General features: G+C 40.2%; 1 protein-coding gene and 1 pseudogene across 5 annotated transcripts in view; both read left to right on the plus strand.

Moving 5' to 3' along the window:
- JADE3 (jade family PHD finger 3) overlaps window positions 1-22,036 on the plus strand; it is a 163,086-nt gene extending 141,050 nt beyond the window's left edge. For all 4 annotated transcript variants that reach the window (XM_082610007.1, XM_082610008.1, XM_082610005.1 and 1 more), the window contains 4 exons: window positions 1,440-1,556; window positions 13,719-14,189; window positions 15,750-15,867; window positions 18,953-22,036. In XM_082610007.1, the coding sequence (XP_082466133.1) occupies window positions 1,440-1,556; window positions 13,719-14,189; window positions 15,750-15,867; window positions 18,953-19,860 (1,614 nt within the window). In that variant the 3' untranslated portion in view covers window positions 19,861-22,036. The remainder of the gene's footprint in view (window positions 1-1,439; window positions 1,557-13,718; window positions 14,190-15,749; window positions 15,868-18,952) is intronic.
- LOC309796959 (olfactory receptor 2J3-like) lies at window positions 3,807-4,441 on the plus strand (annotated as a pseudogene). The gene has a single exon. The product of its transcript is annotated as an olfactory receptor 2J3-like (transcript).
- Window positions 22,037-25,531: the final 3,495 nt, after the last annotated feature.

The following is a 25,531-nucleotide window of genomic DNA, read 5'->3' on the forward strand; positions in this document are numbered from 1 at the left end:
AGGGCTCGAACCCGAGTCTCCTGCATTGGCAGGCGGATTCTTAACCACTGCGCCACCAGGGAAGCCCTATGGCTGCCCTTTTTTAAAAAAAAAAAAATCTGTTTGGACATCTCATTCACATTCTCGCTCCCCAAACCCTATCCAAGCCAGCAAATTTGTTAGCATTTTAACTGCAGAACAAGAGAGACTGCAGAATTCATTTTATTGGGAGCTGATGATACTGTATCAGAAATTCACTCTTCTTTAAAACTTGCCTGCCTTTATTCTTGTTAACGTCCAATCTGTCTAGCAGTCGAGCTCACAAAGTTAAACTGAAAGTTCTAGGTACATACTATGGTATTCTTATGGATATAGAAGTCAGTTTGTTTTTTTAATTTGAGTAGTGGTTTCTTTTTCTTACTAAGAACATCCAGCTAATAGACATGTGAAATGAACTCTGAGGTTTCTGGCCTGAGAATCACTAATTTCTAGCAGCAAATTCCCCTAATAAAGCAGGCTCTTTCAAAATATTAAAAGTCTGGAACATGACTCAGGAAGAGTTCTTTAAAATTAAAAGAAGCTTTCTCACCTATTGACATTCTCTTATGGTTTCTAATACCTGATTTCTAGTACTTTTGGGGCTGTGCTAGATGTCTCTGATCTTTCTACTGTTGGTTTCTTGATGTGGGTGGAACTTGTACTAGTTTAACTGTCCTTACTCAACAGTCCTTCACTTTTCAAAGTCGTTTCTCTCTTAGAAACTCATGTATGTATTTTTAAAGAAAACACTTTTTACCAGAAGTTGCTTGACCCCTTATTTTCACACGCAAAAAAGTTCCATGTTTTTAAAAAGCATCTCTTTCAGCACTCTCTCAAAGACTAATCTCACTTTAAAGCTACTTTGGCTGAGAGAATAGAGTAAGCTGGTGATAGTTAATGTGATTTTAAAGACTGGTTTTAAAATGTTATCCTCATCTTTTCTACTTATGTGCTGCAATTTCTTCATTACACAGATTGCTGCTACTTTCCAACGATACTATGTCACTGCCGCTGTTTTTCATCATTCATTATTAAATGAAAAAAACACAAGGCATGTGGCAACATCTCAAACATGTGAGAGGTGCTAGATTTTGAGAATCTTAATTCGTTTCCTTAGTAGCTTGCTTTGGTTCCTAAGTAAAGTGTAGATATCTTTGATTCATTAAGGTAACCATGCCTAGTCTCTACTCCTGCCCTCTCATCCTATATATGAATCAGTTATATTACTGGAAATGATCGAAGGCCTGAGCAGTGGCTAGAGACGGGTTTTATTTATTCGAAGTTCCATAGTAACCTTAGGAGACATGGCTCACCTCATTGTTTTGATGTTCTGAGCTTCTTGTAACATCATTTATGGTTTGTGAAAGGTACTTCTGGAATGCCTTCGTGCCTTCTGCCTTATGGTGGTGTTTTATTTGTAGGTCAGCATTGCTTGTCCTGAGAGGATGGAACCAATCACAAAGGTCTCCCATATTCCGCCCAGTCGGTGGGCCTTAGTCTGCAGCCTGTGCAAGTTGAAGACAGGGGCTTGTATTCAGGTAAGTCCCAATGAGAAGTGGTGGAGTGGGCTAACACCAGATTGGCCAGACTCACCCTCCCAGTGAGAGCATCCTGCTAATTGAAAGGTTACTCAGCAGGCTTCCCACTCACTCATAGAGCTCTGCTACTGTACAGACCATTTCTGGAACCCCTTTTTTTGATGTTGCCTCTGGACCCTTCAGCTTATTCTTTTCAGTAGCCATAGTGGTGGTTAATTTCCATCCTTCACTCTCAGATCTGATGAATTAGGTGAGTTCTGAGGCTAGATGATCCTGGGTGGAAACAAGCCATAACTTCTAAACAACCAGGCCCATGTTCTTGTGTGGCTCACCCATTGTAGATGGATGACTTGGGTTCCAGGATGATTTGACAGATGACCCTGTTGCTGGACTAAGTGCAACTCATTGGATAGGGAAAGATGCATCTGAATGGATAAATTCTGGTTGAGAGGTTTGAAAGTCATTCTCATAGGCATATTTGTTGCATTATGGTAGTGCAAGTAGAGTTTTCTGAGACATCTGAGGCATAGAAATTCAGCTGCTTGAAGTAGAAGTCGTAGCTGGTGCACCCAAAAGCAACATTGGAGGTGGGGAGGATGGGGCTGGGGGAGGCCAGTCACCCCCAGAAAAGGCAGGAAGGTTGACCCTTCATAATCTAGTTTTCCAGAATGTCATCTCACCTTTTATTCCAAATGTAATAAGGTGGATTTCCTGGTGAGAGGGGAGGAAGGGCTGGCCTTCCACTTCCCAGACCTCTTGCATAGGATACAGTCTGGTTGGAGTTAGGTTTGCATGTTCACCTTCACAGAAAGGGGGCCATATGATGTCATAGCTTAGGGACAGTGGCTCTAGGTGTTTCGTGAGGTTCCTTGCTATCTGGCTCATCTTGTAGATTTCTTGCTCTAGACCTGGGATCAGCCACTCCTCCAAGTAACCCTGGTTCTTTTACTGGGAAATGGTATTTAAAGAACACAATCTGGACCCCAAAAACACTTTTAGTTTTTAAACTCGTTTTTACATTTGACAGAATCGGATACTTTGTCTTGCTTTTTAAAAAAATTTTTTTCCTGCTGATTTTATTTATTTTAACTATAGCACTTTAGCAATTATAAGGAGAAATGTGTTTAAGGAGAACTATTCCCATGGGGTCTACTGCCTTAACACATTGCCTGTTTATGCTTTTCTAAGTTCTCTCCTGATTGCGCCCCACATGTGAGCCCCTTGAGGGCCAAGGTTATGTATCATTCTTCCCCTAGCACAAAAGAGAGTGCCTGCCCCTTGTCAGTGCTCAATTAGTGTTTATTGAATAAATATATCCGTATTTAATTGTATCATAGATTAGTTTGTAATATGCATTCTCCCCACTAAAAAATAAAATATTTCCCATCTTTTCATAATTATCATTTAGTCATTTTATAATAGCACATTGAATTTATGTCTGTTAATTACTTATTTTCCTTATTATGGTACCTGCATTTTCCCCCATTTTTGCTGTTTTAAAGGATGATTTTTTTTTTACAACAGTTAGTAATTGGCAGCATGACTGTGGTGAGAGAAAAAATGCCCCATATCGCCACATTCTGCCCTCTATTGTAGTTTTTTATCTATGAGTCTTAGCTTCCATAGTAGGCTGCAAGCTCAAACTGTCTCATCCTTAGATCCTCCAAACCCCCGACATGGCCAATGGACAATAAATATTAGATTGATAGATGGATAGTGGATGAACAGATGGATGGAAGAAACATTCTGGAGTGGGTTTTTTTTTTATTTCAGGGCAGTGGTTTTGTTTTTATTACTTAGAGTTTAGATTCTGCATTTTGTAAAGGTCTTTCCAAATTAAGACTCTTAAAAAAATTTTTTTACTGAGTAAATTAGAGATTTAATGAAGCTCCAGTGAAGTCTTAGTTTCTCTCAATCTTAACAGATCCAACACCTTTTTATAACAAATATTTTGTAATGCATCTATACTACCTTTACTTTCGTAATACCTCTACTTAGTAAACTATGAGTTTACTAAATGAAAGCCGTGGCTTAAAATATGGTTGTTAAAATACAGGTATATAATTGCTAATTCTTAATTTTCTTGCTGAGGTAGTAAAAGGAAATACATTAATGATTTTACTTGTTTCAACATTCCCTATCCAGTTCCTCTGTTGCATGTAGGTTCATGAACCAGCATTAAGTTCTAAGGAAAGGATAATCAGCCTTCAAAATTCTGACTGTGGTGTTTCCAGCAAGTAGTGGTAAGCAATGAGAAAATTCAGTAACACTTTTCATCACTCTGATGGCTTTGTTCTGGTGGGCTTCTCTGAATGGCCCAAACTAGAAATGGTTCTTTTTCTGGCCATCTCCGTTTTCTACATAATGACCCTCCTTGGGAATTTAGCCATCGTTATCTTGTCACGCCTTGATGCCAGACTCCACACCCCCATGTGTTTCTTTCTGTCTAATCTCTCTTTTTTGGACCTTTGATATACTACTTCCCCTGTCCCCCAAATGCTAGTCAACATCCAAAGCCACTGGAGAAATAGCAGCTACCTAGGATGCATAGCTTAACTTTTCATATTCCTTAGTTTAGGATCCACTGAATGTGTGCTTCTTTCAGTAATGGCCTTTGATCGTATGTAGCTATCTGCCAGCCTCTCCATTACACAGTTATCATGCACTCTTGGCTATGCCAACAACTGGCAGCAATGGCTTGGGTAACAGGTTTCAGCAACTCTTCGGTGCAAATAGTGTTGACTTTCTTGTTACCTCACTGTGGTCCATATCAGGTGGAGAATTTTTTCTGTGAGGTAGCTGCCATGCTTCAATTATCATGTGTTGATACATGGATCAGTGAAGTGGAGATGTATGCTGCTGTGGTGGTCATAAAAGTCTCTTAAAATTTTGATTATAAGGAATTTCACTTATTCAACAAATATTTGAGTGCCTAATTGTGTGCCAGGCACTGTTCTAGGCACTTTGGATTTATCAGTGGACCAACAAAGAACTTTGCACCATGGAACTTACATTTTGGTTTGGGAGAAATCAGTGATAAGCAATAGATACTAAATATCATGTTAGAAGATGGTAAGTGCTATGGAAAGTAAAAATGTGGAGTATGGTAAGAAGATGGGGATTGTGGGGCAGGAGGCATACATTGCAAGTTTAAATAGAGTGGTAAGAGTAGGACTCACTGTAGCCGTGGCATTTGAGCAAAGACTCGAAGGTGAGAGAAGACAATGCAGATATTTGGGGTAAAAATGTTCCAGGCAGAGGGATCAGCCTGTGCAAAGGCCCAGAGATAGGAGTGTGTTTGGCTTGTCTGAGAGATAGGAAAGAGGCCAATGAGAATGGAATGGAGTGTTTGGGAAGAGAAGATCAGAGAGATTACACAGGGACCTGATTGGTTAGGTCAGGGGTTGGCAGTTTTTTTCTATACAGGGCCAGATAGTAAATATTTTAGGCTTTGCAGGCCATATGGTCTCTGTCACAACTACTCAATTCTGCCTTTGTAGCACAGAGGCGGCCATAGACGATACTTAAAGCTTTAATGGAATATAGCCATGTTCATTTGCTTATTTATGGACTCTAAATTTATTTTATATGTCATAAAATATTCTTTTTCTTTTGATTGTTTTCCACCATTTAAAAAACGTAAAAACCATTTTTAGCTCCCATTCTTATCTCATGGGCTACATAAAAACAGGTATCTGGCTGCATTTGGTCTGTGGGCCATAGTTTGCAAGCCCATGATGAAGGGTTTCCAGGGCCCTTATAAGATCTTTTGTTTTGGGACTTCCCTGGCAGTCCAGTGGTTAAGACTCCACGCTTCCAATGCAGAGGGCACTGGTTCGATCCCCAGTCAGAGAACTAAGATCCCAGATGCCACGTGGCGTGGCCAAAAGGTTTAAAAAACAAAAAAGATCTTTTGTTTTTACTCAGAGTTTAAAGGGGGAGCCGTTAGCAGGTTTTGAGCAGATAAGTAAAATGATTTGATTTATATTTTTAAGGGATCACTCTATGGAATGATGTCTAAGATTTGCTTCAAAATAATCTGGAGGGCAGGGTACTATGGGGGTTAAAGATGAATCAAGATGGGTCATACATTAATAATTATTGAGTCTGTATAATGGGTATATAGGGTTTAATATAGTATTCTCTATGCTATTATGTAGATTTTTCCATAGTAGAAGGTTAAAAACAAAAATAGGCACTCTGGCTGCTTATTTGGAGCAGACTATGAGGAGGGAAGGTTAGGAACGAGAAAAGCAATTAGGAGGCTATTACGGTAATCCTTGAGAGATGGCAGTGGTGGCTTTGTCTGGAGTGGTAGCCCTGGAGGTGGTGAAAAGTGGTTGGGTTCTGGATGAATATTGAAAGTAGAGCCAAGAGGATTAACTGTGGAGCGGGTATGAGGTGTGAGAGAAAGATAGGAGTTGGGGATGCTTCCAGGTTTTGGCCTGAACAGGGAGAAGGGTAAAGTTGCCATAAACTGAATGGAAAAATCTACAAGTAGAAGAGATGTGGGCGGAAAGATCATCATGAGTTCAGTTTTAGACATTTAAGTTTGAGATGTCTACCAGATATCCTAGTGGAAATATTAAACTGACAGTTGTCTATGCGAGTTTGGAGTTTGGGAGGAAGTTTTGGACTGAAGACATAAATTTGGGAGTCATTGTCATGTAGGTATCTTTAGCCTGGACTGGGTAAGATCACTGAGGGAGGGAGTGTAGATAGAGAGGAGAACAGTACCAAGCACAGGACCTTGCAGCATTCCAGTGTTAAGTAGTCAGGACAGTAGGGAGAGATAGCAGAGGAGACTGAGAAGTCACCAGGGAGACAGGAGGAAAACCAAGAGAGCATAGTAGCCTAGAAATCAAGGCAAGAAAGTGTTTCAAGGAGAGGGGAAAGATCAGTGATGTAAAAATACTGCTGGAGTAAGATGAGGACTACAAATTGACCCCTGAATTTAGCAATGTGATTATTGGTAACCTGGATGAGCAGTTGAGGTGGAGTGATGATGGCAAAAGCTACATTGCCAAGGGTCAAGGCAAAGAAATGGAGTAGGAACAGTCCGGAAAAGTGAGGGAAAGAAGTCCTCTCTTTAAGGTGGAAGAAATAACAAGTATGTACAGTCAGCCGTCTGTATCCGCAGGTTCTGCATCTGAAGATTCAACCAATTGCAGATTGAAAATATTTGGAAAAAAATTCCAGAAAGTTCCAAAAAGCAAAACTTGAATTTGCCTTGCCCAGGCAACTATTACATAGCATTTGCATTGTATTGGGTTTTATAAATAATCTAGAGATGATTTAAAGTATGGGAGGATGCACATAGGTTACATGCAAATACTATGCCATTTTATATAAGGGATTTGAGCATCTGTGGATTTTGATATCCACAGGAAGTCTGGAGCCAATCCCCCGAGGATACTGAGAGACTACTGTATGTATACTTGTTAACATATAGAACATAACAGTATGCATGCAAAGAGAGTGACCCATGGAGAGGAAAAACTGCTGGAGCGAGGTTTTTCAGTAGGTGAGAGAGGGTGGGGTAAAGAGGGTGAGAGAGGGGCGGCTTCAGGTAAGAGCACAGATTGTTCTTCCCGGGTAACAGGCTTGAAGGCAGAGTGTGTAGGTGCAGTATTAGATAGGTGTGCTGCTGGGAATCTGCAGAGCGCTCTTTTTTTTTTTTTTTTTTTTTAACAGATTCCTGGTGCCTCCTACTCTGCCATCTTCCCAGAATCCTCGCTCTTATTGTTTTGTTTTGTTTTGTTTTGTTTTTAAAAATTTATTTATTTTATTTTATTTTTTTATTTTTGGCTGCTTGGCTGCGTTGGGTCTTTGTTGCTGCACGTGGGCTTTTCTCTAGTTGTGGCGATCAAGGGCTACTCTTTGTTGTGGTGCGTGGGCTTCTCATTGCGGTGGCTTCTCTTGTTGTGGAGCACAAGCTCTAGGCACGTGGGCTCAGTAGTTGTGGCTCACCGGGCTCTAGAGCGCAGGCTCAGTAGTTGTGGCGCACAGGCTTAGTTGCTCCATGGCATGTGAGATCTTCCTGGACCAGGGCTCGAACCCATGTACCCTGCATTGGCAGGTGGATTCTTAACCACTGTGCCACCAGGGAAGCCCTATTTATTTATTTATTTAGGCTGTTCCACGTCTTAGTTGCAGCACGTGGGATCTTCATCGTGGCACGCGGACTTCTTAGTTGTGACATGCGGACTTCTTAATTGTGGCATGTGAACTCTTAGTTGCAGCATGCGGACTTCTTAGTTGCAGCATGTGAACTCTTAGTTGTGGCATGCATGCGAGATCTAGTTCTCCAACCAGGGATCGAACCCGGGCCGCCTGCATTGAGAGCGTGGAGTCTTACCCACTAGACCATCAGGAAGTCCCCAGAGTGCTCTTTTTGATTGTTGTCATTTCCTCAGTGAGATAGGAAACAGGATCATCAGCTGAGAGTGAGGATGTGGGTGAAGTCTCAAGGTTTGGGGAGAGAAGAGGTGTGAAATAGTCTTTTGGTTTGGGGAAGTGCACTGTGAGTGCCAGGCTGCATTAAAGATCTTCCCCCACGTGAGGGGGAGTGAACTTCAGGTGACCTTGTGAAGTGTGGCTGTATTTTTCTCCACCTATGTTCTGCCTATACTAATACACTGTATTTGTTTACTGTTTTTGATCCCCATATAGGGAACAAGATTCTAAATTACTAATTGGTTTGAATTTAACTTAGCGGTGGTTTAAAAGGAAAAAAGGGTTTGGGTCTCTTTTTCCACAGGAAAACTAGGTGTCAACCATGGAAAACAAAGCCTACTCTATTAGTATAAGCAGAACATAGGTGGGGCTCAAGTTTTATTAGCATCTTTGTTTTTCAGAGGCTTATTTAAGGGTATCTGTGATTAGTAACACATCTCAGGTATTTTGCTTTATAAACTCTTTATGGAAATTTCTTAACTGTGAATTGTGTTCATTCTTCCTAATCTCCCAGCAGTGGGGAATACCCACATCTCTCCTCTTCCTTTGATTTGGGAACATTCATTCGGCAAGGATAGAATCTAACACTGGTGGTTTTGGGGTCTAAACTAGCCAGTATCTACAGCCTGCATATCTGGGAGCTAGAACCTTTCTCCTGAGGATGAAGGTTTCTGATAATCGTGGAGCAGATCCTAAAGACTGGGTTCAAAACAGATGCCCCATACAGCTCTGAATTTTGCTTAAACCCTGGACACAGTCCCTCTGCCACCTTTCCAGAATTCCTGTAGGGTCCTTATATATCTTATGTTCAAGCCCCATTCGACCTAGATCCAGATGTTTTAGTCCTTCCCTGAGAAAAAAAGGAAGAACAGTGGTTAAAAATACAGCCTTTGGAGCCAGATTCCTGGGGTCCAAATCCTGGTTCCATCTCTTGTTTGTTATGTAATCTTGAGGAAGTTACCTGCCAAATCTGTCCCTCAGTTTCCACATCTATAAATGGAGATGATAAAATAGTACCTACTCAATAATGTGGTGAAGAGCTTAACACAGTGCCTAACAGATACTAAATACTCAGTAGATATTAGTGGTACTAGTATTTGTACTTGTTGTTATTGTTTATATTATTCCCTGGAGTCAGTCTGACTTTGTTGATGGAAAGCCCTAGCATTCATCCAGCCAAACTGAATAGCATCATTAAAACATTTGGTGCTGGAGTAGTTGCCCCTTTCGACAGTAGAGGAATGTGGTCATGTCTGGAGTTACATGCATGTTTAGTGAAGTCAGAATAAATTGGTGGGCCACCATGAGTTTACTGTTAGGCTAATATGAGCTTGACTATGAGGGAAGTGAACTTTTTTAAAACAAATGAAAATCTTTGACAAGTGGGGAAATGCAAGTACGTCTACTCAGTGACTATTAAAGGTCGTACTAGTAGAGATGGAAATTAAGTGTTAAGATTAAAGGGCATCAAAAAATTAAGAGGGAAAGCACCTTAATATTTTTCTCATATATTCCAAATTTTATTTGTGAGTACAAATTGTTCCTATTCTAAGATATTTCTGGTCCTTGCCTTCAGGTGTTTATAGTCTATTAAGGGAGACCGGATATAAACATGAGAAAAGTTAAATAACACTCAAGTGACATCTCCCCTCCGACCTTGCAGACCCTTAGGGATGAGAGATCAGAAGGGCTGGTGGCCACCGTTGGTGCTAGAGTTTAAGTACCTAGTGGCTAAATAGGTTTTGTGGACTGACTTTGAATCATTTATGACATGGTTTCAGTGACCAAGTTTTGAGAAAATTGCTCTGATATCACCTATTTGTCTGTTCACAGATTATTGGGGATTAAGGGCAACCAAATGAACACTGTCCTGCAGCAGGATAAGAACCGCTGAGGACGTATGCACCCAGCCCTTGGTGTTCAACGCTGGTGTCATCTGCTTTTGAGGAGGACACACTATTTTGTTTTCGGCGAGGTGGGGGGTGACAAAATATTTCCTTAAAGAGGCAAGAAACAATTTAATTCCTAAATCAGTCTCTGGTGTTCTTTTTCAAAGATTTTTATTCCAACCATCCTATCTGATCCAGTTCTCATCCCACAGAAACTCCAACTCCCCTTACAAATGTGAACATATAAGGGTAGCATTTTCCCTCTAATGAAAGTATTTCAAAAACTCATTTCTCTTCTATAATTTCTGAAGAATAGGTAGAAAATTATTTCTTTTTCCCCCTTTAAAAGTAAATAAACCATAGTGAGATACTACTTCATACCCACTAGGGTGGTAATAATCAAAAAGGCAGGCAATAACAATTATTGGCAAGAAGGTGTAGAAATTAGAACTCTTATGCATTGCTGGTGGGAATGTAAAATGCACAGCCACTGTGGAAGACAGTTTGGCAGTTCTTCCAAAAGTTACCCATAGAGTTACTGTATGTCTTAGTAATTCCACTTCTAAGTATATACCTACAAGTTAGAGGTCCCCAAGACCACTCTCAGGTTCAATAATTCACTAGAAGGACTCACAGAACTCAAAAAACCATTATGCTCATGATCATAGTTTATTACAGTGAAAGAATACAGATTAAAATCAGCAAAGGGAAGAGGCACATAGGGCAGGGTCCAGGAGAAACCAAGCATGGAGCTTCCAGATTCCTGTCTAAGTGGAATCTTGTGGACAGTGCTTATTTCTTTCAGCACTGGTGTATGATAATATACACAGAGTACTGCCAACCAGCAAAGCCACCCAAGTCTTGGTGTAGAGATTTTATTAGGAGTTGGTCACATAGACGTGGCTGACCACCTGCATGGCTGGCCTTAGACTCCAGTCCCTCCAGAGGTCAGGCTGATACCACGTGGCTCAGAGCTTCCACCATAAATCACATTGTTAGCATAGACTATCTGACATGGCCCAAGGCCCCCAGGTAAATAAAGGCACTCTTATCAGGCAGGACATTCCAAGGGTTTAGAGGTTACCTCTTAGGAGCTAGAGGCAGAGGGCCAAGCCTTTCTTTGGCAAGGTTAATCCTTTATTGCACGTTACCAAAGAGGAATGAAAACATGTCTGCACAAAAACTTGTACACAGATATTCATAGCAGCATTATTTCATAATAGCTAAAAAGTAAAAATAGCCCAAATGTCCATCAGCTGAAGAATGGATAAACAAATATGGTATATCCAATATAATGGAATATTATTTGGCCATATTTTAAAAAGAATGAAATTCTGATACATGCTACAATGTGGATGAACCTTGAAAATGTGCTAAGTGAATGAAGCCAGATATAAACTGTCACATATGATTCCACTTACATGAAATGTCCAGAATAGGCATTTCTATAGAGACACAAAGTAGATTAGTGGTTGCTTGGGGCTGGGATTGGGAACAGGGAGTGGCAAATAGGCATGAGATTTCTTTTCGGGGGTGATAAAAATGTACTGGAGTTATGTAGTAGTGATAGTTGCACAACTCTGTTAATACACTAAAAACATTGAAATGTATACTTAAAATTGGTGAGTTTTGTGGTATGTAAATTATATCTCAATAAAGCTGTTCTTTTAAAATGCGTGTAATAAAACCTCCCCCATCACCGTAAGTGATTACAGTAGAAATGAGATATATACAAAAGCATTTTGTTTAATAGAGTGTGCCAAATATATGTTTTTGGAAAAAAAATTAAAAGTTATTTGGTTAGCATTTCTCCTTTACCACCAAGGTATATGGACTTCTAGCTATAAATACCATAGAATGACCTTTTTTTTGAAACTAGATGGATTTTATGGCAGAGTTTCCTAAGGACATTCCATTTTTCATCTAAGTACCCAATTCTTATTCGTTTATTGTCTTTTTATTTTGAGTAATTTATATTTATGTCTCTACATTCTATAAATTTGACCTGAGAGAGATGATCTGTTTTTAGCTTCCCATTAGTAGTAGTTTTATGTCACACACTCATCTCCTTGAATAGAAAACAATCCTTTTGCTTTCTCTTCCCATATTTTTGTCAGTTATTATACAGCAGAAGAGCACTATGCCCAACACTTTTAATCTTTTGCTAAAGAGTGCCTTTTGCTACTTGTGCTTTAAATGACCAGCTAGTTTCTTATTCAAGGGATAACCAAAGGTACCCAGATAAAAGTAGAGCTTGGGGCTCTCATCATCCTCATTTTCATGAGGCTTTTCAAATACATAGAATTTTTAAGAATACAAACTTCGATGTAATGTAACAGACTCTTCCAGTTGATCTAAGTTGGGGTGGGCTGTTTTAGGAATACAGTAAGTGGCTAGAGTACCACTTAACTGAAAGTGGAAGGAGTTGAGGGCAGGGAGCAGTGTAGGTAGAATATCAGGTACTTTACAGGAAGTACAAGCAATAATACATGTGAGGTTGGATAAGATGATCTTTGAATTGTTTTCCAGCCCTGGAATTCTTTATCCTGTGAAATTAGATTAAATGGAATCTGCCCCCATTAAAGCCTTGATGGTTGCCAGCATCCTCTTAAGTGTTGAATTTTTCAATCTATAAGGAGACCTATCAGGTTTTGCATTTTTTTAGTCTTTATTCATATACAAGGTCATCTTCTATGTTTAGTTATCAAAAACCCAACATATAGGTAATTGAGCAGTCTGCCCTCCAGATGCAAGCTTCCAAAAGATTTGAGACTTGGCTTTAACCATGGGAATTCCCACTATATCTTTTGAAACAAATCCTCCATTGCTTTCCCTTCTTCCTTTGCATAAAAATATAAACACACACATGCATTTTAAATCTTTGGAAGGAAAACTGTAACATAACCATAACAAATGGTAATTGAGACTAACTGAAGCACAAGAGTCCAGCAATCATGGGCCAGGTTCCCTCTGCTTCCCTGTGAGTCCTCAGTGCATGCCCCATTGTGATACTTAACAAATGTGTTGCATCTATGAATGGCAGAATATTATAAACTTAATTCCAGATTGTCTGTAACCATACTGTCCAACAGAACTTGATGTGATGGAAATATGTGCTGTCCAGTATGGTTGAAATGTGGCTAGTGTGACTGAGGAATTGAATTTTAATTGTATGTAATTTTAATTTTAATAGCTGCTTGTGGTCAGTTGGCTACTCTGGCTACCATGTTGGACAGCACAGCTCTATAAGACCAATTTCAAGAAGTTAGGTTACTTAGATATTGGAGTTCCTGTGGCCTTTTTTAGAACCAATAGCTGCTCTGGCAATAATATTGATTTTGTTTTTCTTTCAATTGTTCAGAAGCATTTCTTGAGTACTTCCTTGTTCAATAGTTGATGGCAATGCAAAGATGAATGACACAGCTTCTGTCGTTAAGAGCCATGGCCAGGGATTTTACATTTATTCTATAGGTACAGTGTGAAAAGGACCATTGTAGAAGCATATAATAAAGTGATATTGGGGTCACAGAAAAAGTACAGCATGACTCTTTACAGGGGCCAAAGAAGAATTCTCGGAAAAACTTAATGCTTGAGCTAAAATTTAAAGGAGAGTTTGAAAAAACATTTTGTTGCCTCTGTTTTTACTGTTTTCTATAAGAGCAGATTTCCTGGGTTACTTGTAAAGTGTCCATCATGGTCAGTTTAAGACCAACTTTCTCCTTTGCTTCCTATGAGTTCTCAGTTTAGGCCCAGGCGTATAGGGCTTCCCCTCTCCCCCCACAGCCCTGCTGCCTTAACACATCTTTTCTTCCCACAGTGCTCAGTGAAAAGCTGCATCACTGCCTTCCACGTCACCTGCGCCTTTGAGCACAGCCTAGAAATGAAGACCATCCTAGATGAGGGGGATGAAGTAAAGTTCAAGTCATACTGCCTCAAGCACAGCCAAAACAGGCAGAAGCTCGGGGAGGCCGAGTACCCCCTATACAGGGCTTCAGAGCAGGGCCAGACCAAAAGCGAGAAGACCGGCGTGCGGGCACAGAAGCTTCGGGAGCTGGAGGAGGAGTTCTATTCCCTGGTCCGTGTGGAAGATGTGGCCGCAGAGCTGGGGCTGCCCACGCTAGCTGTGGACTTTATCTATAACTACTGGAAACTAAAGCGGAAAAGCAACTTCAATAAGCCATTATTTCCTCCGAAAGAGGATGAAGAAAATGGCCTGGTGCAGCCAAAAGAGGAGAGTATTCACACTCGCATGAGAATGTTTATGCACCTACGGCAAGACCTAGAGAGGGTAAGGTGACCGACTGTGACTAGGTGTGTAGGTCTTGGTCTGCATAGAAATGGAGACCCCCACTTCCAGTTTTTAAAAGAACACAGCTCATTTACATTTATAGTGTAAGCTTCTGTGTCCTTGCTTATCTTCTGATTTCATCGTGGTCCCAAACATTGGGCTTAGTTGAAATTCTGGTAGACACATCAGAGAATGGAAGCGTCCTCACTTAGATGCTCTATGAACCTTAAATTTGAAATAAATTTTCATTTGGTTTACTTTTTATTCACTGTTGAACCTAAATTGGCTCAGCTATATTTTACTGACACACTTATGAGACTACAGGCTGAAGAAAGAATGAATTTTATTTAGGAAAGCACCAGATCAGAGTTTCTTAAACTCGGCACTATTGACATTTGGGGCTGGATAGTTCTTTGTTGTAGGGGACTGTCCTTTGTTGTGGGGAACACTGTAAGATGTTTAGCAGCATCCCTGGCTCTACTCACTGGATGCTAGTAGCAACCCCCCACATGCCCAGTAGTGAGAACCAAAAATGTTCCCGAATTACCAAATGCCCTCTGGGGGTCAAAATTGCCCCTGGTTGAGAGCCTCTGCGCCAGATAATTCAATTTAGCTATATATATATATATATATAGATAGATAGATAGATAGATAGATAGATAGATAGATATAGATATAGATATAGATATAGATATATATAATCAGGTATCTACTAAATTAGGTACTGTAGGGGTTCAAAGATAAGTTAGGCCCTGTCTTTACCCTAGAGAATCTCATAATCAAGTATAATTATAGAGGTGGCTTGTTTTTTTCCCTGCTACCAGAATTTGGAGGGGAACTAATAGATTTGGCTCACTTTTTAAAATTTAACTCACACATATATAGCACTTACTATGTGGCACCACTGTTCTAAGCATTTTATAAATATTAACTCATATAATCCTAACATGCCTATGAAGAAGGTACAATTATTATCCCTATTTACAGATGAATAAACTGGGGCACAGAAAGGTTGAGTAATTTGTCCAGATGAAGGAGCATGAGAGGGTGAGGATTTCACCCGTGTGGCTGTGGGGACTTGGCTGAGCTGAAAGTGTGAGCAAAAAAGCCACTTCCAGTCTTCCCAGCAGACCTTTATCCTGCTGATCCAGCACTCATTAGAAAACTGTACTGGATCCAGCATTGCCACCATTTACTCAGGGATCTAAAGGGAAAGCTAAAATGTTAAGTCATCATTCAGTTTTCCGAGCCTGGCTGTGCAGATAAATATCAACCCCATGATACCACAGGGAGAGTAGACTTCAGAAGGTGGCTTTGGAGCATTTTGCTTGTGCTACTGATTGATATGGGAACCATGATCCCACGACTGATCATGCTATGTGACTTCCTGTGGAGTGGCTCTCGTTATACAGCTTTTAGGTTCTGTCTTCTCTCCTGACCTACCCACCACCCCCCAACCCCACCTGACTTTAGTTGTCTTAATTTTAGCTAAACAATTTCAATTGTCAGGTTTGTGTAACATGACAAAAATCTCTTATTTGCTGGGGGTTGGGCTTTCAGGTCCGAAACCTGTGCTACATGATAACCAGGCGAGAGAAGCTGAAACTGTCACAAAGCAAAATACAGGAACAGATCTTCAGTTTGCAAGTCCAGCTTGCTAACCAGGAAATTGCTGCAGGTAACCTGTATAAATTTTATATCAATTGTTTAACTTAAAATCTTTTAAATTCATTTCTTCTAGTCCAGCCCTGATATAACGTGGCCCATTTCACTGTTGACTCATGAGGCAAGAAATCCCAGGGTGGGGTTGATGGAGTGGCAGGCCTAGGACAGATAACCTAGGTCCCAGACAGATATTTGAGGCTATTAGTTGGAGCCATGAAATTATTCTAAAATCATTGGATTCATTTAGAAGTCAGTAGGATAGGATCCTAGTTTCCAGAGAACATTTAATTCCAGGGTTACTTAACAATAGTCTGTTATAACAGATCCTTAGCCAGAAGTTAGGAGATCTGGGCTCTTGTCTCTTCATTTATTCACTGATATTTTTTGAGCACCTCCTATGGACTAAGAGCTGAGCTAGAAGACAGAGCAGTCAGCAAGACAGAATTCCTTCAGAGAATTCTGCCCACTTAGTGAGAGAAACAAGTGAGCATAATTACAGTGCCCTAAGCATGGGAGCTTGGCTGAAATAATGACAGTCATATTCAGAGACATTTGTAACCTCCCTGTGCCTCATTTAACACAGAGGTCAGTGGCGGAGCCTGGGCAACCAGGGGTCACTGGGCAGGGTGTGCAGAAGCCAGCTTCTGCCAAGGGCCAGCTATAGAGCAAGAGAGGCACCCAGAAATAAGGTGTCAGGTAGGTATCAAAGGCTCGTGGTCAGTTGTGAGTATCACGGGTCACAGCAGAATGGTGTAGCAGGAGACAGCAGGGCAGCTCAGCCACAAGAGCACCACGATGGACAAGACTAGAAGAACCAAAGAACAGCAGGAAGAGCCTCCATGGTGCCAAGGAAATTGGCCCCTAGACCATGTGGCTTCTGATTAGTGGGACCCAGCCCCATAACTGCTTGTGGCAGCAACAGGTGGCAGGCCCTGGTAGAGATGGGGGCTATGAGTGTTCAGTATGGACCCTTAGGGAACAAATGTTGCCCGTTGGGATTTTTTTTTTTTTACTTTCTGCGAGATAATAGTTCATTATTAGTGTATAGAAATGCAACAGATTTCTGTATATTAATCTTGTATCCTGCAGCTTTGCTGGATTTTTTAATTCTGATAGTTTTTGGGTGAAGACTTTAGGGTTTTCTATATAAAGAATTATGTCATCTGCAAATAGTGACAGTTTATCTCTTCCATTCTAATTTGGATGCTTTTTATTTCTTTTTCTTGTATGATTGCTGTGGCTAGGACTTCCAGTACTGTGTTAAATAGAAGTGGCGAGATTGGGCATCCTTGTCTTGTTCCTGAAATTAGAGGAAAGGCTTTTAGCTTTTCACCATTGAGTATGATGTTGGCTGTGGGTTTGGCATAAATGGTCTTCATTATGTTGAGCTAAGTTCCCTCTGTACCAACTTTGATGAGAGTTTTTATCATGAATAGATGTTGAATTTTGTCAAATGCTTTTTCTGCATCTATTGAGATGATCATGTGCTTTCTATCCTTCCTTTTGTTAATATGATGTATCACACTGATTGATTTGCAAATGTTGAGCCATCCTTATGTCCCTGGAATAAATCCAACTTTATCATGGCATATGATCCTTTTTATATGTGGTTGGATTCAGTTTGCTAATATTTTATTGAGGATTTTTGCATCTGTATTCATCAAAGGTATTGGCATGTAATTTTCTTTTTCTGTAGTGTCTTTGGTTTTGGTATCAGGGTAGTGGTGGCCTCGCAGAATGAATTTGGGAGTGTTCCATTCTCTTCGATTATTTGGACTAGTTTGAGAAAGATAGGTCTCAGTTCTTTATATGTTTGATAGAATTCCCCTGTGAAGCCATCTGGTCCAGGACTTTTGTTTGCTGGGAGTTTTTTTAAATTATAAATTCAATTTCACTACTAGTGATCAGTCTGTTCAAATTGTCTGTTTCTTCTCAATTCAGTCTTGGCAGGTTGTGTGTTTCTTGAAATTTGTCCATTTCTTCTAGGTTGTCCGATTTGTTGGCATGTAACCATTCATAGTATTCTCTTATGATTTTTTTGTATCTCTGTAGCATCTGTTGTTATTTCGTCTCTTTCCTTTCCTGTTTCGTTTATTTGGGTCCTTTCTCTTTTCTTCTTGGTGAGCCTGGCTAAAGGTTTATCAATTTTATCTTTTCAAAAAAACAGCTCTTGGTTTCATTGATCTTTTCTATTGGGTTTTTTTAATATCTATTTTATTTCTTCTCTGATCTTTATTCCCTTCCTTCTGCTGACTTTGGGCTTTGTTCTTTTTCTAATACCTTCAGGTGGTAGGTTAGGTTGTTTACTTGAGATTTTTTCTTGTTTCTTGAGGAAGGCCTGTATCACTCTAAACTTCCCTCTTAGAGCTGCTTTTATTGCATCCCATAGATTTTGGAAAGTTGTGTTTGCATTTTCATTTGTCTCAAGGTATTTTCTGATCTCCTGTTTGATTTCATCATTGACCCATTGGTTTTTTAGTAGCATGTTGTTTAGTCTCTACGTGTTTATTTTCACTTTTTTCTTTCTGTAATTGATTTCTCGTTTCATACCATTGTGGTTGGAAAAAATGCTTGATATAATTTCTCTCCTCTTAAATTTGTTAAGACTTGTTTTGTGGCTTAGCATGTGATCCGTTCTGGAGAACGTCCCATGTGCACTTGAAAAGAATGTGTATTCTGCTGGTTTTGGATGTAATACCCTATAGATATCTATTAAGTCCAACTGGTCTATTGTGTCATTTAAGACCACTGTTGCCTATTGATTTCCTACCTGGGTGATCTGTCCATTAATGTAAGTGGGGTTAAAGTCTCCTACTATTATTGTATTATTGTCAATTTCTCTCTTTATATCTTTTAGTATTTGCTTTATATAGTTAGTTGCTCCTGTATTGGGTACATATGTGTTAATGAATGTAATACCCTCCTCTTGTATTGCTCCCTTTATCATTATATAACACCGTCCTTTGTCTTTGTTATAGCCTTTGTTTTAAAGTATGCTTTGTCTGATTATGAGTAGTGCTGCCCCCACTTTCTTGTCATGTCCATTTTCATGAAAATGTACTCTGTCATTTAAAATGAATCTTTCTTTTTGATCTTAGGACTTCCTTTGACAAATGCACTAGAAAATTCATTGTTTTACCCACCACCAAGAATTACCTTAAAGTTAAAAATGCCCAAGTCAGCCCCGGAAGACTACAGAAACAGCTCCACAGAGCCTGATCATGGACCTCTCTCTCCTGACGGCAGCTCCGCTGTTTGCAATATGAGGAGCATGCAGGTGGCTCAGGAATCACTAGAAATGAGAATGAAGTCATACCCAAGGTATCCACTAGAGAGCAAGAATAACTTGCCGGCCAGTCTCAGCCATGCTAGGAGTGAAGCAAAGGATCCCAGTCCTGCTTGGAGAACTCCATCTCCAGAGTTCTATCATGGGCAGTCTCTGGGAAAGCCTCTGGTCCTTCAGGCTGCCCTGCATGGACAGTCTTCCATTGGGAATGGGAAAAGTCAGCCTAGCTCCAAGTTTGCCAAATCCAATGGCCTGGAGGGCAGCTGGTCTGGGGATGTCACCCAAAAAGACAGCTCAAGTGAGATGTTCTGTGACCAGGAGCCCATGCTCAGCTCCCACTTGGGCAGTCAGGGCAGCTTTAGAAAATCTACCATGGAACACTTCAGCAGGTCCTTTAAGGAGACCACCAACAGGTGGGTGAGGACCACAGAGGACCTCCCGTGCTATGTGAAGCCAACCAAGAATACTAACCCCAAGGAGCAGCTCTGGGGCAGGCAGTTTGTCAGGCGGTCTGCAGGGAGAGCTCCATATCAGGAAAATGATGGGTATTGCCCGGATTTGGAGCTGAGTGATTCAGAAGCAGAAAGTGATGGGAATAAAGAGAAAGTTAGGGTAAAGAGAGATAGCTCAGACAGGGAAAATCCTCCCCATGACTCCAGACGGGATTGCCATGGTAAAAGCAAGACATATCCCTTTTCCCACAGTTCAATGCATAGGTGATTAGAAATTCCAAGAAAAACTCCCATCTTTGCCTTTGCCTTGTATATTGGGGAAAACCCATACACCAAAAGGATTCTAGTATATGTTAGGAGGAATTGTAGTGAAAAGGATAAAATTTTCCACAGTAAATTGGCTTTTGCAGTTTTTGAACCAGTTTCAAGTCCAATTTTCATGAGCACATCATAGAAATTACATATTGTCCAAAAGTTTAGGGGTTTATTTTGTTTTGTTTTTTTGCCAGAGGCTAGTGAGAACAGCTGGGACCAGAGTATTTGCTCAGTAAATACTTTGGGGCAGCTTTCCAATTATATTAACACATTGATACACATATGTATTAAGAGTCCTTGCATTGTCCTTGATTTGCAGGAGACCATGATTATCAGACACTAAAACTACTTATCTTTTGAAGCTATAGCATGTGACTTCTAGAGCTCCTGTCTGTACGAAGTTTCTAACTCCACTGATACCTGGAAACCCTCTTCAGGGAGAGACCAGGGACCAATATCTCAGATACTGTCAAACTCACTACTCTCTTCCTTTGCTCTGAACAAGGTTGAGTTCCTTTCACAGTATCTTAACTTACCAAGTCAATACACCTAATGCTTATAAGTGTCCAGTGCCTGTTCCTAGACTTGCTTGTTGGGGACACACTTGTAACTATTTCACCCAGCTGACAAGCATAAAAGGCTAACTTGTGGATAGTGTTTACAAAAGTACTACTTCCAAGGAAGATGCTCTGATTCTCTCAGTTTAGGCATTTGTGAAGGATCCCAGAGCCTTTCCCAAAGTGAGAACATTTCTGGAGGGTTTGTATCAGGTCAGGGTGTTATTGTTTTCAAATAAGTTTGACTTAAATAAGTTTGGCTGACAGTTTTTGTATACCTGCTTTAATGTTTATAAAATTTTTATTGAGGTATAATTAAGATATAGTAAAATGCAGAGAGGTTAAGTATTCTTACCTGCTTTAATTTTGAAACAGATTTTTATTGTCAAACAGAATTTGAAAGCATGTGTTTAACACATGGATATAATTTAGCTTTGTACCAACTTTGAATCCAAGGTAATTTCCCATTTAAAAGGGCTGGAGCTGTTTTTCAGAAGTTACTCATACTCTGTTCCCAAACTATCAGCCTTTATTAATTTCTGGGAGGAAGAGAATAATTACATTAGTGGGAGATAAAACATACCTGCCTCGTGTTTAAAGAAGAGGAAAATGTTACAGTTTTTAAAGTGTGAAGCCAACTATAATTCTCTGCTCTCTTTTCTTCTTAGCCTTAAATTAGTATTCTCTTTCTTCTAGTTTGGGAACATGTAGTGAGACTTTTCAGACAAAAGAGGCCATTTTAGATTTTTTAAGTTGCTTCCTGGTGAAACAGCCCAGCTGCAGTGAAGGCAGGGGCCCCTCTTCTCTCCGTCAATATGGGAAACTCAGCAGTTTTCCTCTCCCCCGCTTTTGTTCCTGTAGCCTGTAGCTTTGTTAATGAGTTCCTTTGCTTTTATTTCTTCCTCCTTTTCTGAAAACTTCTGTATTTTGCCTCTCCTTTGGCTACACCTTCAAAATGTTTCTTTTGTGCCTGTGTACGTGTGTGAACATGCCATAGCATGTGTAATAGGTGTCCTATACTTTGTTTGAATGGAAAAAGCTATGGACTATCCAAATGAGGAACAGTAGTTCTCCTATTTATGCACTAGGTTTCTGTGCTTTTACTTTGCATTCTCCTGGGTTGGATATTAATTTGACACCTTCATGGTAATAAAATTATAGTGGAGCTATGTTATAAACTCCTTCTGTTAGAGGCCAGGGCAGTAGCCTATGTCCTTTCATGCCTTTCAATTCTGAGTGAGTGGGAAGAAAAGCAAACATTGAAAAAGTGCTTCAGCCAAATTCCATATGTAATGCCATTGGGAGAGTATTGACTAAAATAATTTCAGTCAGGGAAATATAGTTGTAATATTTTTACAGGACTTTCCTAGGTAAATGAAGGAGCCTTCAGTTGTGTACATTTCAATTGCCCCAAAATGTATTTGCTACATTTTGCTGTTGTTTGAAGTATTACCTCTTAATCTTCTTTGTTAAATTTTTTTTCGTTTTGTCTTATATAGTCCAATTTTCAAAGATAAACTTGGTCTTTTTTCAAATGTCACCTTTTTACCGATACTTTTTCATTAAATTATGAAAACTATTAACTACTGTCAGTGTGGTAATTTTTTTATTTTGGCATATGGGTTTTAGAAAAGCTTACATATGTTTCTTTTATATTTAAAAAAATCTTATTCATTAAGCAAAACAGATGGTAAGGGGAAAGGAAGAAGGAATTGAATGTTTAGAAGCACAAATTCGTGATTCATGTCAATACCAGGGAACAAAGAGAACTCGGAAATTGGACTTTACCTGCAAATCATGATTTCATCAGGCCGATAAGACAGAACCTTAGGATCAACATAAATCACTAGGGGAATGGAGCCTGTCTAAAGTCACAAAGTTCAGAAGGCTTAGATCCGGCCTCACTTAAATATACATTCTTTACAATATTCATTCTATTTTGGAGTCATGTAAGAATATTAGGATTATAGGGGTTATGTAGTGTCATGGGGGATTTTTGAGGGCATTTATAAACATTTTCATTATGTTTGAGAAATGCATTTGCTGAAGGTCATTGGGTAAATCATTAGTGAACATAGTTAAAAGATAAGGTTGTTTCTCTCCCCCATCTCCTCTTTCCCCTCCTTCTCCCCCTCTTCCCCTGCATTCTCCCTCCACCATCACCACCTCTCTCTCCTTCATAGATAACTGTTTTGATTCAGTAAATTTCTAGGTAAAATGTTGGAGTACTAAAACGACAAATACCACTCTGTTAGAGCCAACAAAAGCTTTGGGTGTATTCTAATGTCTATATCTCTAATAAGAGGTGAACCTTTGTTTTCATGTTGAAGAAACTTTTAAATTCATAGAATAAACTAGAGGATGCACAGTCCCGGGGCTTTTTCCCTCCAGGACTTTACAATCCTCAGCATGCTTGCTGACCCTTAAGAATGGAGGAAAAATACATGATAGGATTAAAATCTTATTCACCACTGAATAACCTTCATGGGATATTTTCAAAAAATGTATCTTATTTATAACAAATGTTTATTAGATTTTCACAACCTTAATTCACCTATTTTCAAGTTTTATGGAAAGCAGCAATTACATATTGATTTTTTTTTTTTTTTTTTTTTTTTTTTTGCGGTACGCGGGCCTCTCACCATTGTGACCTCTCCCGTTGCGGAGCACAGGCTCCGGACGCGCAGGCTCCGGACTGGCAGGCTCAGCGGCCATGGCTCACGGGCCCAGCCACTCCGTGGCATGTGGGATCTTCCAGGACCGCGGCACGAACCCGTGTCCCCTGCATCGGCAGGCAGACTCTCAACCACTGCGCCACCAGGGAAGCCCTACATATTGATTTTTAAAAATAACTTTAAGTTAATAAATAAAGGCCTACCCTGAGGCTGTCTCTCCTACACATAGAGCTCTGTAATACTCAGTTCGTCATTGTTGAAGGAGGCTTCTGTGAATTCAGTTAATTTTACTTCATGGATTGGAACAGATGGCATGACCTGAAACCATGAGGATAGTTGTCTTTGAAATGAGCCAAGATGACGGGGGTGGTCACGCCCCAGATTGGTGCTTCCTGCCCTGTCCAGTCACTGATGAGTTCTTTGACCTGATGCTCCCTAAATATATTAATCATCTTGACAAACTCTCAGAGCATCCATCATTTCTCATCTTGTTAAAGTGGGTTTGGGTGTGAGCATTCCAACCTCACAGCCTGGACACCCCAAGCATTAATTTCTCTTCCCCTGACTACTCCTCCCACCCCACCTTCTTAGTTTCCTTTATTTTTACCGATTGTCAGGTTATAAACAAACTAGAAAGATGGAATTGGGCTGATTAAGCTGTACTTACTACAGCAAGTTTCTGCTCAGCTTCTCCCTGAAGAAAACAACCTGAGAGGGGGTTTACTCATGAGTTCTGTACTGCTCCATTCTTGCCATCCTGGACAGAAGATTGGACTAGTCATCTGACACAAAGGCAAACAGTTTAGAAGCTCACATCCAAAGAGCAAGATAATTCACACAAATCTAGAGTGGACAGGCCTCGCGATGGAGCTAGGACCTGGTGAACTTGCCTTCTCCATAGCTAGTCTAACCTGTAACTGAGTGTAGTTGGCTAACTAATGGCCCCCCAAAGACGTCCACATTCTAATCCCTGGAACCTGTGAATGTGTTACACTGCATGATAAAAAGGACTTTGCAGATGTGATTAAGGTTAAGGACCTGAGATATGGAAATTATCCTTGGTTATCCAGGTGAGCCCAACCAGTATAATCACAAGGGTACCTTTAAGAGGGAGGCAGGGGGATCAGTGTCAGTAGCAGTAGGAGTTGTGATCATGGAAGCAAGAGGTTGGAGTGATGCTAAGAAGGGCCGTGAGCCAAGGAATGCAGGTGACCTCTAAAAGCTGAAAAAGGCAAGGAAATGAATTCTCCCCTGAAGTCTCCAGAAGGAACCCAGCCCTGTCTACACCATGACTTCTGACTTCCAGAACTATAAGAGAATAAATTTGTGTTGTTTTAAGCCACTAAATTTGTGGTAATTTGTTATAGCAGAAATAGGAAGCCAATAAATACACTGGGCATAGAGCAAGTGTTCCTTATCCTTTCAGGGGCACATTCCTCCTTCCCAAAGGGCCCACCTGGGCTGCACCTGAGCACTCTAGGTTGGTCCTGTGCTTTCTATCTTAGTTGAAACACTTTCTGGAAATGGAAAAATACGTGTTTTTTTCAATCAATAAAATCCTTCCCTATACAAATTAGTTTTCTATTTCCTCCCTCCCACCCACTTTTTCCAAGGTAGCCTTTGGTACGTCTCAGGTAGCCTTGGGTAATCTTCCATGGCCTGCTTGATCCAGTGTGCCTGGATCTGGCACTGCCTAAGGACTTGCCATAGGTTTGGATGTCCCTGTTGTCTGAAAAACTGTCCTCGGGAAGTGGAAATAATTCACTGAGTGTAACTCTGGGGAGCGGGGGAGAGGTGATAGAAGGCAGGTGTGGCTCATTATGAGGAATGATGCTCTAATTATCTGAGCCTCCTACAAGGAAATGGGTAGCTTGGAGAGTTAGAGAGTTCTTGAAGATCCCAGGGACCTGAGCAGAGCTTGGGGATTAAAGAATGCAACTCTATGCTGCCTATAAGAAACACACTTTTAAGTATAAAGACACAAATAAGTTAAAAGTAAGAGGATGGGAAAAGATACCGTGTTCACACTAACCAAAAGAAAGCTGGAGTGGCTATATTAGTATCACGTGAGGGCAAATTCATCAAGAGGACGTAAAAACCCTAAATGTTTATGCACCTAAGAACGTAACTTCAAAATACACTAAGGAAAAACTAGTAGAACTTCAAGGAGAAACAGACAAACCTGCAATTACAGTTTATGTCTAATTAATAGCACAAGTACATAGAAAATCAGGATATAGAAGATTTGAACAAAACTATCAACCACCTAGATTTAACTGACATTTACCACTCCACCCCACAGCAGCAAAATGTACATCTTTTTCAAATGCAAATGGAACATTCACCAAGTTAGACCATATTCTGGGCCATTAAACAAGTCTTAATAAAAAAA

Source organism: Mesoplodon mirus, assembly GCF_964341445.2.
Source record: "Mesoplodon mirus genome assembly, chromosome: X".
Taxonomy (NCBI): domain Eukaryota; kingdom Metazoa; phylum Chordata; class Mammalia; order Artiodactyla; family Ziphiidae; genus Mesoplodon; species Mesoplodon mirus.